This window comes from Nannospalax galili, unplaced genomic scaffold, assembly GCF_000622305.1.
Source record: "Nannospalax galili isolate Female #2095 unplaced genomic scaffold, S.galili_v1.0 scaffold765, whole genome shotgun sequence".
NCBI lineage: Eukaryota > Metazoa > Chordata > Mammalia > Rodentia > Spalacidae > Nannospalax > Nannospalax galili.
In genome coordinates, this window is record NW_008352647.1 from 2,242,407 (window position 1) to 2,255,817 (window position 13,411).

The 13,411-nt window shown below is 52.9% G+C and overlaps 1 protein-coding gene across 1 annotated transcript; it reads right to left on the reverse strand.

Moving 5' to 3' along the window:
* Positions 1-1,995: 1,995 nt before the first annotated feature.
* Mafb (MAF bZIP transcription factor B) lies at positions 1,996-6,044 on the reverse strand. Its single transcript, XM_008849584.2, has one exon. The coding sequence runs from the start codon at positions 4,973-4,975 to the stop codon at positions 4,004-4,006; it is 972 nt and encodes a 323-aa protein (XP_008847806.1). The 5' UTR covers positions 4,976-6,044; the 3' UTR covers positions 1,996-4,003.
* Positions 6,045-13,411: the final 7,367 nt, after the last annotated feature.

Below are 13,411 nucleotides of genomic sequence, written 5' to 3' on the forward strand. Positions count from 1 at the left end.
AGTGTCGCCGCCAGGGTGCGAAGAGCTGGGCATCCTCCAGACCCAGTTCCCTCTTCTCAGGTTGTGGGCATCTCCGCGGGTCAGAATGGCCTGCTTTGAGCCAAGACACGGCCAGGGCACGCCTGCTATAGGAACCCACCCTCAAGGCCCGGCAAGCCCTGGCCTTCTCCGAAAACTTGCTGACTACCCAGCTTTTGCCTGACTATGTGTGCCCTGGTGAGTTAGTGCTCAATGAGTAGCCTGGTGTGTCACTACGGCTATGTCGTGGGGTTGTCATCTTCTCCAAGATGCAGTTGGTCACTCTGAACTGGTGGCATCCCTTTGTCCTTTCTGGGTTCACTGTGATTGGTGGTCTCATTGGATCCATCTAGATGTCTCTGTGCTCTAAGGAAGTAAAGCCAGTTCTTTGGAATTTGCAACCTTCCCTAGAGTGGAGGCTTCTCTGAAAATCTTGATGATGCCAGATGTGGACGGCCAGTCTGCTTAGAATGATTCCAGAAAGAGTCAGGCCACCATCCAAGGCCTCTGTCACCAGAGTCCCTGATCACCCTTGATCACTGCAGGCGCCACACATTGGCCCTTTGGAGTGATGAGGCTTGAACCCTGACAGAGGCTTCTCTGCCTTAAAGGAGGGTTATCTGTACAAGTAGGGGAACTTATTACTTACACATGAAATTATAAACCAATTACACCCTTTGCACCTACACACAAGAGGAAAGTTACAGAAAGGGGCTCTGCTGCCTCTTCCCAGGTGAAGGCCAAAGCCTTCCCCTGCCAGCTGCTCTTTCCACTGGGGAAGTGGACTCAGTTTGGGAATTCAACTGGAGCTGGAACCACAACACCAAAGCTCTACAGATGTACATTGTGTTTACTATTGTTTGTAGCTTTATTTATTAGGTCTCTAAGTCTCTTTCTCAGACCCCAGTTACTAGCCCAGTCTCCAGGGAGTCAGGCCAATTCCCTTCCTCCTCCAGGCTCTGCCCTGATTGGGTTCTTGGCTGGGGCTCCACTGTTTAGGTTGACAACTCCCCCATCAGGGTCCTGAAATTCCATGTTAGGAACTCTGGACCAGAGAATTTCTGGGTGCAGTACTGAGTCTGCATGGAGACTGGACATCCCTCCAGATCTAGTCATTGTCAAGAGTGCAGACCTCTTCTAAGGTTTGGGAGTTTAATTCCACTTCCCAGAGAGAAGTATCTAAAGGCAACTCTAACCTAGACAGGACTCCAAAGGGCTGAGAAGAGTTGGGAGCCACAAGGTAGCCACTGTTCTTCCAAGGATCAAGGAAAAGAAAGGGTCTAGGGCCACCTCCTTATTCAAGAATCTTCAGGCTGCAGTTGGAGCTGCACGGGGATCACCCAGTCTCCTTTTTGAGAAGCTGCTGAAATCCAAGCCACTCCCCTCGATGTCCTTCAGGATGAGAGCCCCTCTAACCATGAGTACACTGCCCTGGAAAGAAATCCCCAAGGAGGGGCTTCCTTCCAGAAAGATCCTGCAAGGTACCCTAAGACCTAGTGGCAGGTCTCACCTGCTTCGACCTGCCTGGGGGAACAGGACTCCTAGCTCTAAGCAGAAGTGCGGGGCTGAAAGACATTGAGACCCAGAAAAGCAAGAGCTGAAGCTTAGCTGGGCCTGAGCACCGAAAAGACCATCCAAGGGGCAACTCTGGGCTTCCTGGCCTCTGCCACTCACTACTCCAGCAGCAGGCAAGCTAGAAGGCCAGTCCCCATCAAGCCCCAAAGTCTGTAAAAGTAGCAAGTCCCTTTCAGACCTGCACCCTCTGGGCTTACCAGGATTTGACCAGGATTTGAACCTAGGGTGACAAGCAGAGAATACAGTTGAGGCACACATACACACACTCGTCACACACTGCAGGGAGAGATCTGCCCACCTTGGTTTGGGTTCCATTGCCAGAGAATGTACCAAATCTGATCTACAACCCTTGAAGAAGCAAAAGAGTTAAAATCATGCAAACACAGAGTCCTCTAAATAAACACCATTTCCATGGTTTTAATAAGCAAAATAGGAAACCATTTTAATAACCAAAAAACAGAAACCAGTCTGAATTAAAACTACAATAAGACTAGGTTTTAATATTTTCATATCATAAGCAGGGTTTGAAATTGATCCCTTATTTTACATGAAATAAAAACAATTTCTGTTGCGGCAAGTTTGATTTCAACACAGTTGAATCGGTAAAAACCAAAGTTCGTTTCTGATGCAGGACGAATATCCACAATATTTAAAACTGCAAGCACCATGCGGTTCATACAATCTTGTTATTACTGCTAATTTATCAACTAATACAAACTCAAAAACAAAAAAAGCATCCAGCCAGCAGCGCCAGCAATTTCAAATGGGAACTTAAAAAATATGCTTTCGTTTTGGTATTTTTGTCAGTGCAACTTAAAATCCTTTTACTGACCTGCAGAAATAAAAGTAACAATAAAGAAAAACACCCAGACCTTCCCTATAACTACTATACAACCAAAGGTAGGAGGGACACTGCCAGTAACTCTTCTTGCTCTCTCAAAAGCAGGGAAAGAAACAATGCATTGGTCTAAAGAACACACTTGAAAGTTGCATAATTACTTGCGAATGTTTGGGTTTCTGGTACATTCTGAAAATGACATTTGGTTCAATGGAAGCGCCTAAGCATCACAGACCAATATCAAGGGTGTGAGGAATCCTTTCACCCTAAGCCCTGGGGGGCCTTACAATTAGCACCTTCCAGAAGGATTCCAAACCTGCCCTGGGATGACTTCTTATGATGCAAATTGTCAAGGAGTAGATCTGATTTCTTTTCCTGTCAGATTAGGGGTATAGATTTGGCTGGAAGGCCAGGCAGGGTAGAGGACAGGCTCCTGCTCCAAGGTGTGGAACTCCACAGCTGCCTCTCCCTTATATTGTTTTTTTCAACACCAAAATTAAAAACCCAAAGTGGGAAGGAAAGGAGGACCAAATATGGAATGGAGAAGGGAAGAAAGCCTACAACTTCCAAGGGTTCCCAGGACAAAGTTATATGATGCTAAATGTCCAGATTTTTAAATCTTTCTTTCTCGCTTTCTTTTTACTTACAAACAAACAAACAAACAAAAATGCCATAATAATAAACCCAAACAAAGACTCAGCTTGCTGCCACGTTCTCAGTGTGTTTTGGCCCGGCGGGTATTTACAAGCCTGCCGGGCTACAGAAACTCCGATTGCTGGCAGCTGCAGGAGTTTCGGAACTGGATCCCTTCTCACCCAAAGAAACAAGGGGGTTATAATTCATGATCAACAACATGCTAAAGTTAAACAAGAAAAATGGTACAAAATAGAAATTATTACCATACATGTCCAGCATGCAGGATTAATATTTTTAATGCAGATTTTCGTATTTTTCTATATAATCGAGCAGGCAATAAAACTGATGAGATTTTTTTTTTTTTTTCAGCGCGCCGAAAGTCCTAAGGCCCGCGTCTCCCGGCTGAGAGCCAGTGTTCTCCGGACTCTGGACAGACAGGTGCCTCTGTTCTTCCTCCCCTTTGCTGAGCCTTGCCTCGCGCCTGTGGGGACAGCAGGGTCCCTCTTCTCTCCTCTGCTCTTCCTGGGGCGGATTGAGCTCTGGAGTGCGAAGCGGCGGCCCTGGCACTCATAAAGTTCACAGAGCCGTAAGTCTCCAGACGGCCTTGGCGACTCCTCGGAAGATGCCTCGTGGCCTTCCAGCCCGGAGAAAAGTTACTCCGGAACCTCCCACCACCACCACCACCCTCCCCCGGTCTCTCTGGCTCTACCGGAGTCTAGGAGGCTGCGCTGGCAAGCGCTGCTCTGTCCAGGGCCAAGGTTTCCTACCCGCCCGCGCTCCCACCCGTCTCCCGCAGCCGGAGCGTCCTTCCTCCCTCTCGCTCGAGTCAAACAGGTCAAGGCCAGGGCCATGGCAGGGGCAGGGAGTCCAGGGCTTGGGGACACAGGACAGGGAGCCCGGGCCAGGGCAAGGGCGGGGGCCAGGACCCGCCACGACTCACAGAAAGAACTCGGGAGAGGAGGGGCTGTCGCTGGTGGAGCCCGCCTCCCTGAAGCCGGAGTTGGCGAGTTTCTCACACTTGACCTTGTAGGCGTCTCTCTCGCGGGCCAGCCGGGACACCTCCTGCTTAAGCTGCTCCACCTGCTGAATGAGCTGCGTCTTCTCGTTCTCCAGGTGGTGTTTCTGCTGGACGCGTTTATACCTGCACGACTGGGCGTAGCCCCGGTTCTTCAGGGTCCGCCGCTTCTGCTTCAGGCGGATCACCTCGTCCTTGGTGAAGCCCCGGAGGTGGCGGTTCAGCTCACGCACCGACATGGACACCAGCTGGTCGTCGGAGAAGCGGTCCTCCACGCTACCGTTGCCACCCGCAGCGGTTGCCGCGGCCGCCGCGTGCGGCCCCGGCCCCGGGTGGTTGGTGGGCAGCTGTTGTGCGGGACTGGCGGCGCTGGATGGCGGCGGGGATGCTTGGTGATGGTGGTGGTGGTGCGGGTGCGCGTGCGGGCCCAGCTCATCATGAGCCACGCCGGCGCCTGGGTACCCGTGGTGCGGGTGAGGGTGATGGTGGTGGTGGTGGTGATGCGCCCCGCGGAAGCCGTCGAAGGTCTGCAGCGGCTGTGGCACTGGATGTGAGCCGATGAGCGCCTCCACCGCGTCCTCCGGTGTTAGGTTGAGCGCCTCGGGGTTCATCTGCTGGTAGTTGCTCGCCATCCAGTACAGGTCCTCGAGGTGGGTCTTCTGTTCAGTCGGACTGAAACTGGGCGAAGAAGGCACCGAGCTGCACGGGGTGCTGAGCGGGGTGGACGACACGGAGCCGGCAGGCTGCAGGCGCGTGCAGGGCCGGCCCGGACGCTCCGCTCGCCCCAGCGGCTCCTTCTTCACGTCGAACTTGAGCAGATCGAAGTCGTTGACGTACTCCATGGCCAGCGGGCTGGTGGGCAGCTCTGGCCCCATGGTCAGCTCCGCGGCCATCGCTGACGCGAGCCTCAGCCGCCGCTGCCGCGGGGGAAACTTTGCGGCCGGCCGGGACGCGCCGAGCAGCGCGGGGGCGAAGAGCTGGGCAAGCCGGGGAGGGAGGCGGGGAGCCCAGAGCGCAGCGGGCCGGGGCCGCCGGCCAAGCCTTTGTCTGGGGACGCGGCGGCGCGCCGGAGAGTCCTCCCGAGGCTGCCTGTGCTGCCCCGGAGCTCGGGGCTGTGGCCGCGCGGGGACCGAGTAGGGTCCAGCCAGGCGGGGTGGAGAAGCTGGCGAGATGCGCGCTGGGGCAGAGGGGAGGCGCGGGGCGAGCGCCCGCCGCTCGCTCTAGGGCTCTTGGGCTCTAGGGCTTTCTTGCTTGCAGCCGCTCGCAGCCCGGCGGTGCAGCTGTGCTGGATCTGGCGCCGCCGCAGCCTTTTATCGCCTTCCTGATGTCACTGGAGCGCTGGGGCCCGGGCGGCCCGGCCGGCTGGCCAATAGCCGCTCGGCCCCGGCGGCCCCGCGACGCTGGGCGGGGCGTGCCTGACAGCTCCCCCGCCCCCCGCGTCAGCTGACTGGAGGCCGGAGCAGCCCCCGAGCCGAGGAGGCCTGGAAGGGAGAGGGTTGGAGCCCAGTGGGACCGCCGGCCTGGGCCCAACCCCCCACCCGGTCTGCGTCGGGATCCCAGCGCGCTCGGCCTGGGTGTGCACCCCACTTCTGGGTCAAGCCCGTGTTTCCACTCCCCCTCCCCGCACGCTCACCTCGACACTCTTTGCACGCCCAACCTCGGCCCGTGTCACCCTCAAGTAGGCTCAGCAGAAGCGCCGGGATGACGCTTCCCGGGCCCTTTGTTCCCAAGCGGCCCCCGCCCAGTGGGCAACGCTCCGTGTGGCCTCGCGGCTGCGGGCAGAAGAGGCGAGTGCAGTGCGTGCCTGGGTTTCCGAAGGTCTGCGCCTTTTTCTGCGCTGGGCGATGGCGGGGTTGGGGAGCCAAGAGTTGTGCTCAGACCTAACTCTTAACCTCCGGGGAGGCTCCTCCGACCAAGAGATGCTGTTCTCCCGGTGCGTTCAGTGACCCACCGGCCTCGCCGTTTCTTGCACTCACCCCCCTCCACCACCCCCCCCACCACCACCAAATGCTCCCGATGAAGGCAACCAAGAAAGAATCTGTCCCAAGGCTCCGAATCCCTTTCACTGGCCAGAAGTTCAGAAACCTGAGCGCTCCGAGGCTCCGAGCCGAGGCCGGCAGCGGCTGGTGCAGCGAGTGACTCTAGCTGCTGGGGAACCGGCCCTGTTTTTGTCTGAACGTTTTGTAAGGATTAAGCTGATCCAAGCTTCTGACCGCTGTAGAGAGGTTCAAACAGGCATAAAGTGCGACCCCAAGTGGCCAGGGAATGCAAAGGCGCCCCAAACTGCTGGGTTCATCGCGGGAAGGCTTGGACAGAGGCTGGGAACCAGCCGGGTCTTTACCTGACTCAACCCAGCCAGCCCAGAACTCAGGCTGCGTGTGCAACTGCGTCCCGGGACACCTTCCTTGTCCAGAAACCATGCACAGATCCTCCCATCCCATCTTTCGACTCAATCAGGAGCCTGCCCCAGGTCACCCTCCCGGAAATTTTGTACCTAAGCCTTCGGGGATGCTGGGAGGGCTCCTCCCTCCTGGAGGTCCTGAGCAGGGGAGGTCGGTGTCCTAAAGTGAAAACGCCAGTGAGAGGGCCCTGGGCTGTGGGGTGAGAAACCTCTCCCGGGCGCAGACGGGGACACAGGAACGCAGCTCCCTGGGCATTCAGGCCCAGTTCTGGGGCGCCGGTGCACCCCTCTTTACCCGGGGCCAGAATAGCGGGAAATATGGGGTTTTCTGAGACACACCGCCCCCCCTACCCGGACACCGAAAGCTAGAAAATCGCGAATTCGCTGGATGCGGAGACGCGACCCGCCTCCCGCGTCGCCTTCTGCTTGCCAGCTTAGGACAGGAAGAGAAAGGTGGGCGAAAAGTGCGCTGGCTGGGGGTGTCCCGGCTGCTGTCTGCAGGGGACCTGCCCCACCGACGCCGCGCCTGGGGGTCCAGTCGCCCTGGGCAATGAGAACGTGGCCAGACTTTTTTTCCCCCCCTAACTGTTAGAAAGAAAAAGAAATTGCCTCCAATGACTATGAAAACCCTCTTTCCTCTTGCGTCTTTGGGAAAGATGGGGTAGAGCGTACTTTTAACAAAATGAATGTATTTTAACCAAAATTTGACCTAAAAGGTTTATGAACAGTACACTGTTAAGACTCTCTTCAGACCCCAAAAGCGCGCTTTCCGCAGAAATTATTTGGCCGCCTAGGCAGAAAATCCGGACGGTTCAGCTAAGCCTCTCTTGCCAGGCGAAGCTGGGCACTGCGGACACGTATACGCCTTGTTAAGTGTCCCAATCGCAGTTGCTCGTGGAGAGCCCGCGCTCGGACGTCGGCTCAATGGGAACATTTTGAGGCCACCCTGGATCTCCAATTTGGGGTCTCTGCAAACCTCTGCTCCAGCCTCCACCAATAAATACACGGGGACTGTTAGTACCCCCCGGACCCCAGCAGCTAGCTCCCTGCCTCGGAGTCATCTAAAACCCACCGCTTCCAGACTGTGCCCTACATGTCTCAGTCACCACTGAGGACTGAGACCCACGTCTCAGAAATGTGGCCCGTGGAGAGGGTCTCCCTGCAGTCCCGTCTCCTTTCAGGGTCTGGAGGACTTCGTCTTTATCCCAGCAGTTTGGGTCCTCTTTGTTCCTGCGACTCTCTCTCTTTTTCCTCTAATCTCTGAGATATCTCTGGGCTCCTCAGTTCGCTTCACCTCCCCTTACACCATGCTTTTCCTTTTTCCTTGCTTCTGCCTCAGGGTAGCCCCTCCCTTCTTTCTGGGAGGGAGGGGGGAGGGAGGGAGGGAGGGAGAGAGAGAGAGCCCTATGGAGTTGTGGGTGTGGCGTGAGACACCAGGGTTGCCCCAAGTGAAGTTCCGTTGCCCTCAGTCTGTCCCAATTCATGATCCAGCCTTCCCCACTCGAATTCCTGCAGGTCTTGGCACTCCTGGATTAATGGCCCTTCTCTGTAGGGACTACCATCGCGGGCTCGGTATCAGTGTGCCGGTTCCTCCTGGTCCTAGGCAGAACAGAACAGGAGGCTGCACCCCAACTCTAAAAGACCGACGGAATTGAGGGGGTGCTGTATGCTCATTGACTGGGAGCCCGACGCGTTGTATGAACGAGACGGGCTGGTGGAAGAATGGAGAGTTAGAGAAGCAAGGGGAGGTTGACCAGGAGGCCCAGGAGCAGTATGCCAAGTCCCCAGACTCGCCAGCCGAAGGAAAGCCGGATTGGCGACTGCCAGGGCCCCCTGCACCGTACATCTGGTACCTAGTCGCCCAAACTCCCAATATGAGATTTTTCCCCAAAGTGAGTCCCTTTCCCTGCCCAACTCGGGCTTGGCCATAGGTTATTCGCCTCGGGTGCACCACCTTCGAATTCTTTTAACGACAGGTGATGATGGAGGGACACCCCCCACACACACCTCAGGGTCCAAACTTCAGGACTCTAGGCACTACAGACGGTTCTAGTCAAAGAAGTTACTTTCTAAAACATCGTAGAGCCCACTGCCAGAGGCGGAGTACGAGGTTCTCGGCGCTGCCCACGAACACCTCTGTCCAGCCGACAGAATAACCCGACAGATGCCCAGTGTCCTGCCCGCCTGCGCGGGCTTCCAGACGAGGGTGGCGCCCAGCACCCGCCTTCAGCCCGGAGGTGCACTGTTCATCGAGGTTTCCCGGAGGGCTGCAGGTGTTTAGTGAGCGAATAGGCATCTCTGTGCACGCGGGAATGAGGTTAGAAGCGCTTGGGAGGAGTGTGAGTGTGGATGTATGTGATGTGCGTGTGTGTTGGATGGGGACAGCGCTTCTCTGGATGAAGAGGATGGAAACTCGCAGCCTCAGAGTCCCCCGAATAGCAGGGTCCTAACTGTCCAAGCTCGCCAAGCAGAAACCACTGGTTCCTGGACCCCAGGGCCTGAGTTCTGCTGGGGAGGGGCCTGAGTTTGGAAAAACAACCCATAGAAGCCGGACTTCTGCGTTTTGTCACCCTTTTGTCTCTTTCAAGAATCTCTGAGGTCTCCGCTACCTTCACAAGACCCTGCGGGAAGCTATTCTGTTGCAAGCGCTCTTCGAGAACCTCCGGAAGTCTGTGGCTTCCCAGAGGCAGAGTTTTGTGCCCTTCCTCTTCCTCAGTTCCGCGGGCAGCTGTCACTCCCACTTAGCCCCGCCCCCAAACAACCGCCATCATCTCCAAACCCTAGCTTCCACAAAGGTTATGCAATTCTTGGTCCTGGTACCTCTGGTCCTATAGCAAGGTTCGCTGGTTGCGGGCTGGGAGCCCCTCCCGCACTACAGGGGCATGCGGATTTGTTATTACACCATCATGTCTGTTTCTTTTTACTTTGTTTCAGTGTGTCTGTGAGAAGATGACACATGTGACTCACATCCCACAACTATTGGGCAGGATGGCCTCAAAAGATGGAATGTTTCACAATATTCATTCCCACCCACACAGGTATTTGCTAGGTCTTTTATTATTCACTCTGCCATTGGACTGTAATTCTTGAATTTATCACAGCAGCAGCTGATTGTTCCTACTTTACAGAGATAGGCAGGCAGGTAGATGGGGATATACCCTAAGATCTTCATCCACGGAGTCATCCCATTCATAGGAGAACTCTATGAGCTGGGCAAGATCATCACCAGTTCACACAAAAGCCCATAAGTTCTCAGAGGTTAAGTGTTTTATTTAGACTTGCTTGGCAGTGATGCCCTAGAACTTATGCCCAACATCCAGGACTCAGAATCCTGTAAAGTGGAGGATCCTGAGTGGACATCGCCCCCAGGGGTTCGGGTATCTGGGATTTCCAGCTCTCTGTGGCACTTGTGATGCTGCTCATGTCATTGCTGGAGCCTTTTTCCAATTCTAATGGAAGTGTGAAATTGCCTTTTTGTGGATGCCCTGAGCATCCCTGGGCTCCTTCTCTGACCTGTGTAGGGCTGGCAAGAAACTAAGGCAAGGTGCAAGTCAAAGGAGGGAACATTTGCAGTCTTCTCAATCTGTCACCCACCTTTGACCTCATCCAACCTCTGATATTGGCTCTGAACCTTAGCCCTGGCTTTGGCCTTGATCCTTGGTCTTGTCTGTATCCTGAGTTTGACCTTTAGTACCAATTACACACTCTTAAATATCAGAGCAGGAGATAGAGAAGAACAGGGAGAAGAGAGGAAATAGAAAGGAGAGGGGAGGAAGAAAAGAAGTCGGGGTGATAAGATGGGAGCGAGGAAGAAGGGGAGGAAGAAAAGGGGGATGCAGCTTCTTGGTGATGAGAGAAGCTAGCATTACTCACAGCCACAGTTCAGTGAGGGATAGCCAGGACCACCCCTTCTCACCATACCTGATCAGGACCCCAAGGCTACCACCAAAGAACCCAAAACCACATCCTGGTTTTCCCCTCCCATAGGCCAACCATCATGGCTATTTCCCTCCACCTCAAGGGTTCTCTGGTTCTCCATTTAAAAAAAAAAATTTTTTAAATATTTTATTGTTGCCGGGCATGGTGGCACACACCTTTAATCCCAGCACTCAGGGGGAAGAGGCAGGTGGATCTCTATGAGTTCAAGGCCAGCCTGGTCTACCTAGTGAGTTCCAGGTCAGCTGGAACTACAGGGAGACCCTGTCTCAAAAGACCGAAAATAAAATTTTATTGTTATTTTATATGTATAAGTAAATATATTGCCTTCCCATGCTGAGGTCAGAAGAGAGTATCTGATCCACTGGAACTGTAGTTATAGACAGCTGTTAGCTGCCAATGTGGGTGCTAGGAACCAAACTGGGGTCCTCTGCAAGAGCAGGCAGTGCTCTTAACCACTGGGCCATCTCTCCAGCCCCTGGTTCTCCATCTTGTACCTCCCCTCATCCAAGCCACCCTCATCTATGGCTTAAAAGCCAACTGAGGCTTTGGCTATGATTTTTTTCTTTCTTTGTTTTCCTTCTCCCACAAAATAGTAGAACTAGTCTTCAGGTTATATTAATATATTAAGCTGGTCATTCTAACTCCATGTATCTACTCCTACTTAAATAGAGATTCTTTTGCTACTTGGAAAAAGAATCATACTCCTTAACCTGAAGGGGCTGAATCTGACTTCTCCTACCTCAACTCTAATTGCATTTGTTCTTTCCTAATAATGTATCAGGCATGCCAACTTCTTTAAGTTCTTCCACAGACTAAGCTGTTTTCTACCACGGGGCCTTTACACAATGATACCACTCTCTGCCTAGAATGAGTTAATTGCTTCCCTCTGAAGGAGAGAAAAACTAGTGTGTAACTCTTCCCAGGCCTCAGAAAAGCTGGGATTATAGTGGAATGGCGGGGGGGGGGGGGGGGGAAAGGGGTAAGATTCTTATCATTCAAGGAAAACCACACCCCTTGGCTTCATATGGCAAGGCTAATGCCTCTACCCCTCCCTTCTCCACATAGATCAGGGTGGCCCCAGTTTTGGGAGAGGCCTTAGAAAACAACACGGAAGTTCAAGGAGCATAGTTTGATTAGCTAGTGCAGGGGTTTTTCCACTTGAGGAAATGTGTTTCAAAATCACAGATTATTGAGCCACAGTCATATATTTATAGGTCTAAAGACAGCCAAGAGTTTTCATTTGCCTGGATGCTCTTCCAGCCCCCCACTGTATGCTCACCATAGCCTGGAGAGCCTTTTTCCAGGTGCAGAGGAAGTGAACCGCACCCTCCCATTACCCAGGATTGATAAAATGATCTGCTGGGCTGTGGCAAAGCCCAAGCTCAGGTTAACCAATGCTGTGGTTACTCCGGCTCTTCACCTTTCTTAAGATTAAATACACAAGATAGATGCACAAGACCATTCTCTCAATGCAACAGTATAGTTTGTAACATCTATGTCTAGAACTCCAGCTGGCTTTTTGTTTCCACAGAGTAACACCTCTGTGTCAATACATCCAAAGCTACTTTCATTTTAACTGATATGCAACATTCTGCCTAATGGATGCCCTATAGTTATTTTAGCAAGTCCCATATTGATGGATATTTAAGCCATTTCAAAGCTTCCCTATTGCAAACAATGCTGCAACTCACAGCTTTCTTTACATGCTTCATGTGCAAGCATTTCTCTTGAAAGCAAGGAAGGGACTGGCTAGATTGAAAGATATGTATATTATCAATGTTAATATTGTCAAATTAGCTTCCAACAAGATCGTACCTATTTAATTTCCCATCTGGAAGCTAGGAAGGCAATCCATCAATGATGGATTTTTATCAAGGTTTTTCATTTTCATGTCAATTCTTTAAGCATTGCTGGGAGATGAGGGCTCCATCCAGGAAATTGCAGACCTTTCCATGATAGGCAGAAAGGTGTACGGTGACATTGTGTCCACAATGCCAGCAGGTCTCAGACAAATGACCACTGGAGGAGAGAGGCACGGCAGTGGCAGAGGAGGCTGCAGAGAGGAGGGGATGCTTTTCTAAAGTATTGAAAGCTGAACAGAAATGCATCGAACATAGATGCTGGAAGACTCGGTCGTAGGAGCAGGCAAGCAAGGACGGAGAGGCTGGAGGTAGAGCTGCAGGCTTCTGCAGGAGCCAACACTCAGGGACCAAACAGCTAGACTGACATCTGTCCTGGGGGCTAAAAAATCATCTCCCCATGGGCAAGCATCATTTTATTTCACTGTGAGGAGCCTAGGAGGTGCTGAATAAACATTTCTGGAAAGGTAAAGGAGGCCCCTAAAGATATTTAAATAGCATCTCCCATGTTCTTCCATCTCTCAATGCCAGAACTGGGAGCCCAGCTGCGTTCCAAATGATGTAGAGGCAGCACAGACAAGCCTCATTCAGCAACCCTTTCCTGGGTTTCAGTCCCAATCCCAGCCTTGTGCCAGGTCCCTTTCACCTCTGCCTGTTAGAGATTGCTTTTGGTTTCTGTGTTGACAACCCTTGTTTCTGTGTTTGGAGCGGCTGTTCAGTGCCATTTCCTGATTTAATATCAGTCCCAGCACAGAGCAAGGATGCACAGTTAGCAGATTTTGCTCCAAGTATTTTTCAAGCTCTCTTTTGATGTAAGGGTTGGGTTTTCAGCTTCCCTGATCTCAACAAGCAGGGAGGGGGAGACTTGGAGAAAGAGCTGAGAGCAAGAGGTGGGAGGGGAGGGAGCCAGGACCCGAGGACCCCTGGCAGAGTAGATTCCCTCAGTCCAGCTCAGCCGACAGACTCCACACAGAGGACTCAGCAAAGAAGAGGGGCAGGTAGAGGGAAGCAAGGTTGCCATCACCTTCAGAGTAACCGGGAAGATGGACACAGATGTCTCTTGTAGGTGTCTCTATCACATAAAATAAGGACTCAAAAGCTTAAATAAACTAACATGATACAATTCAAAA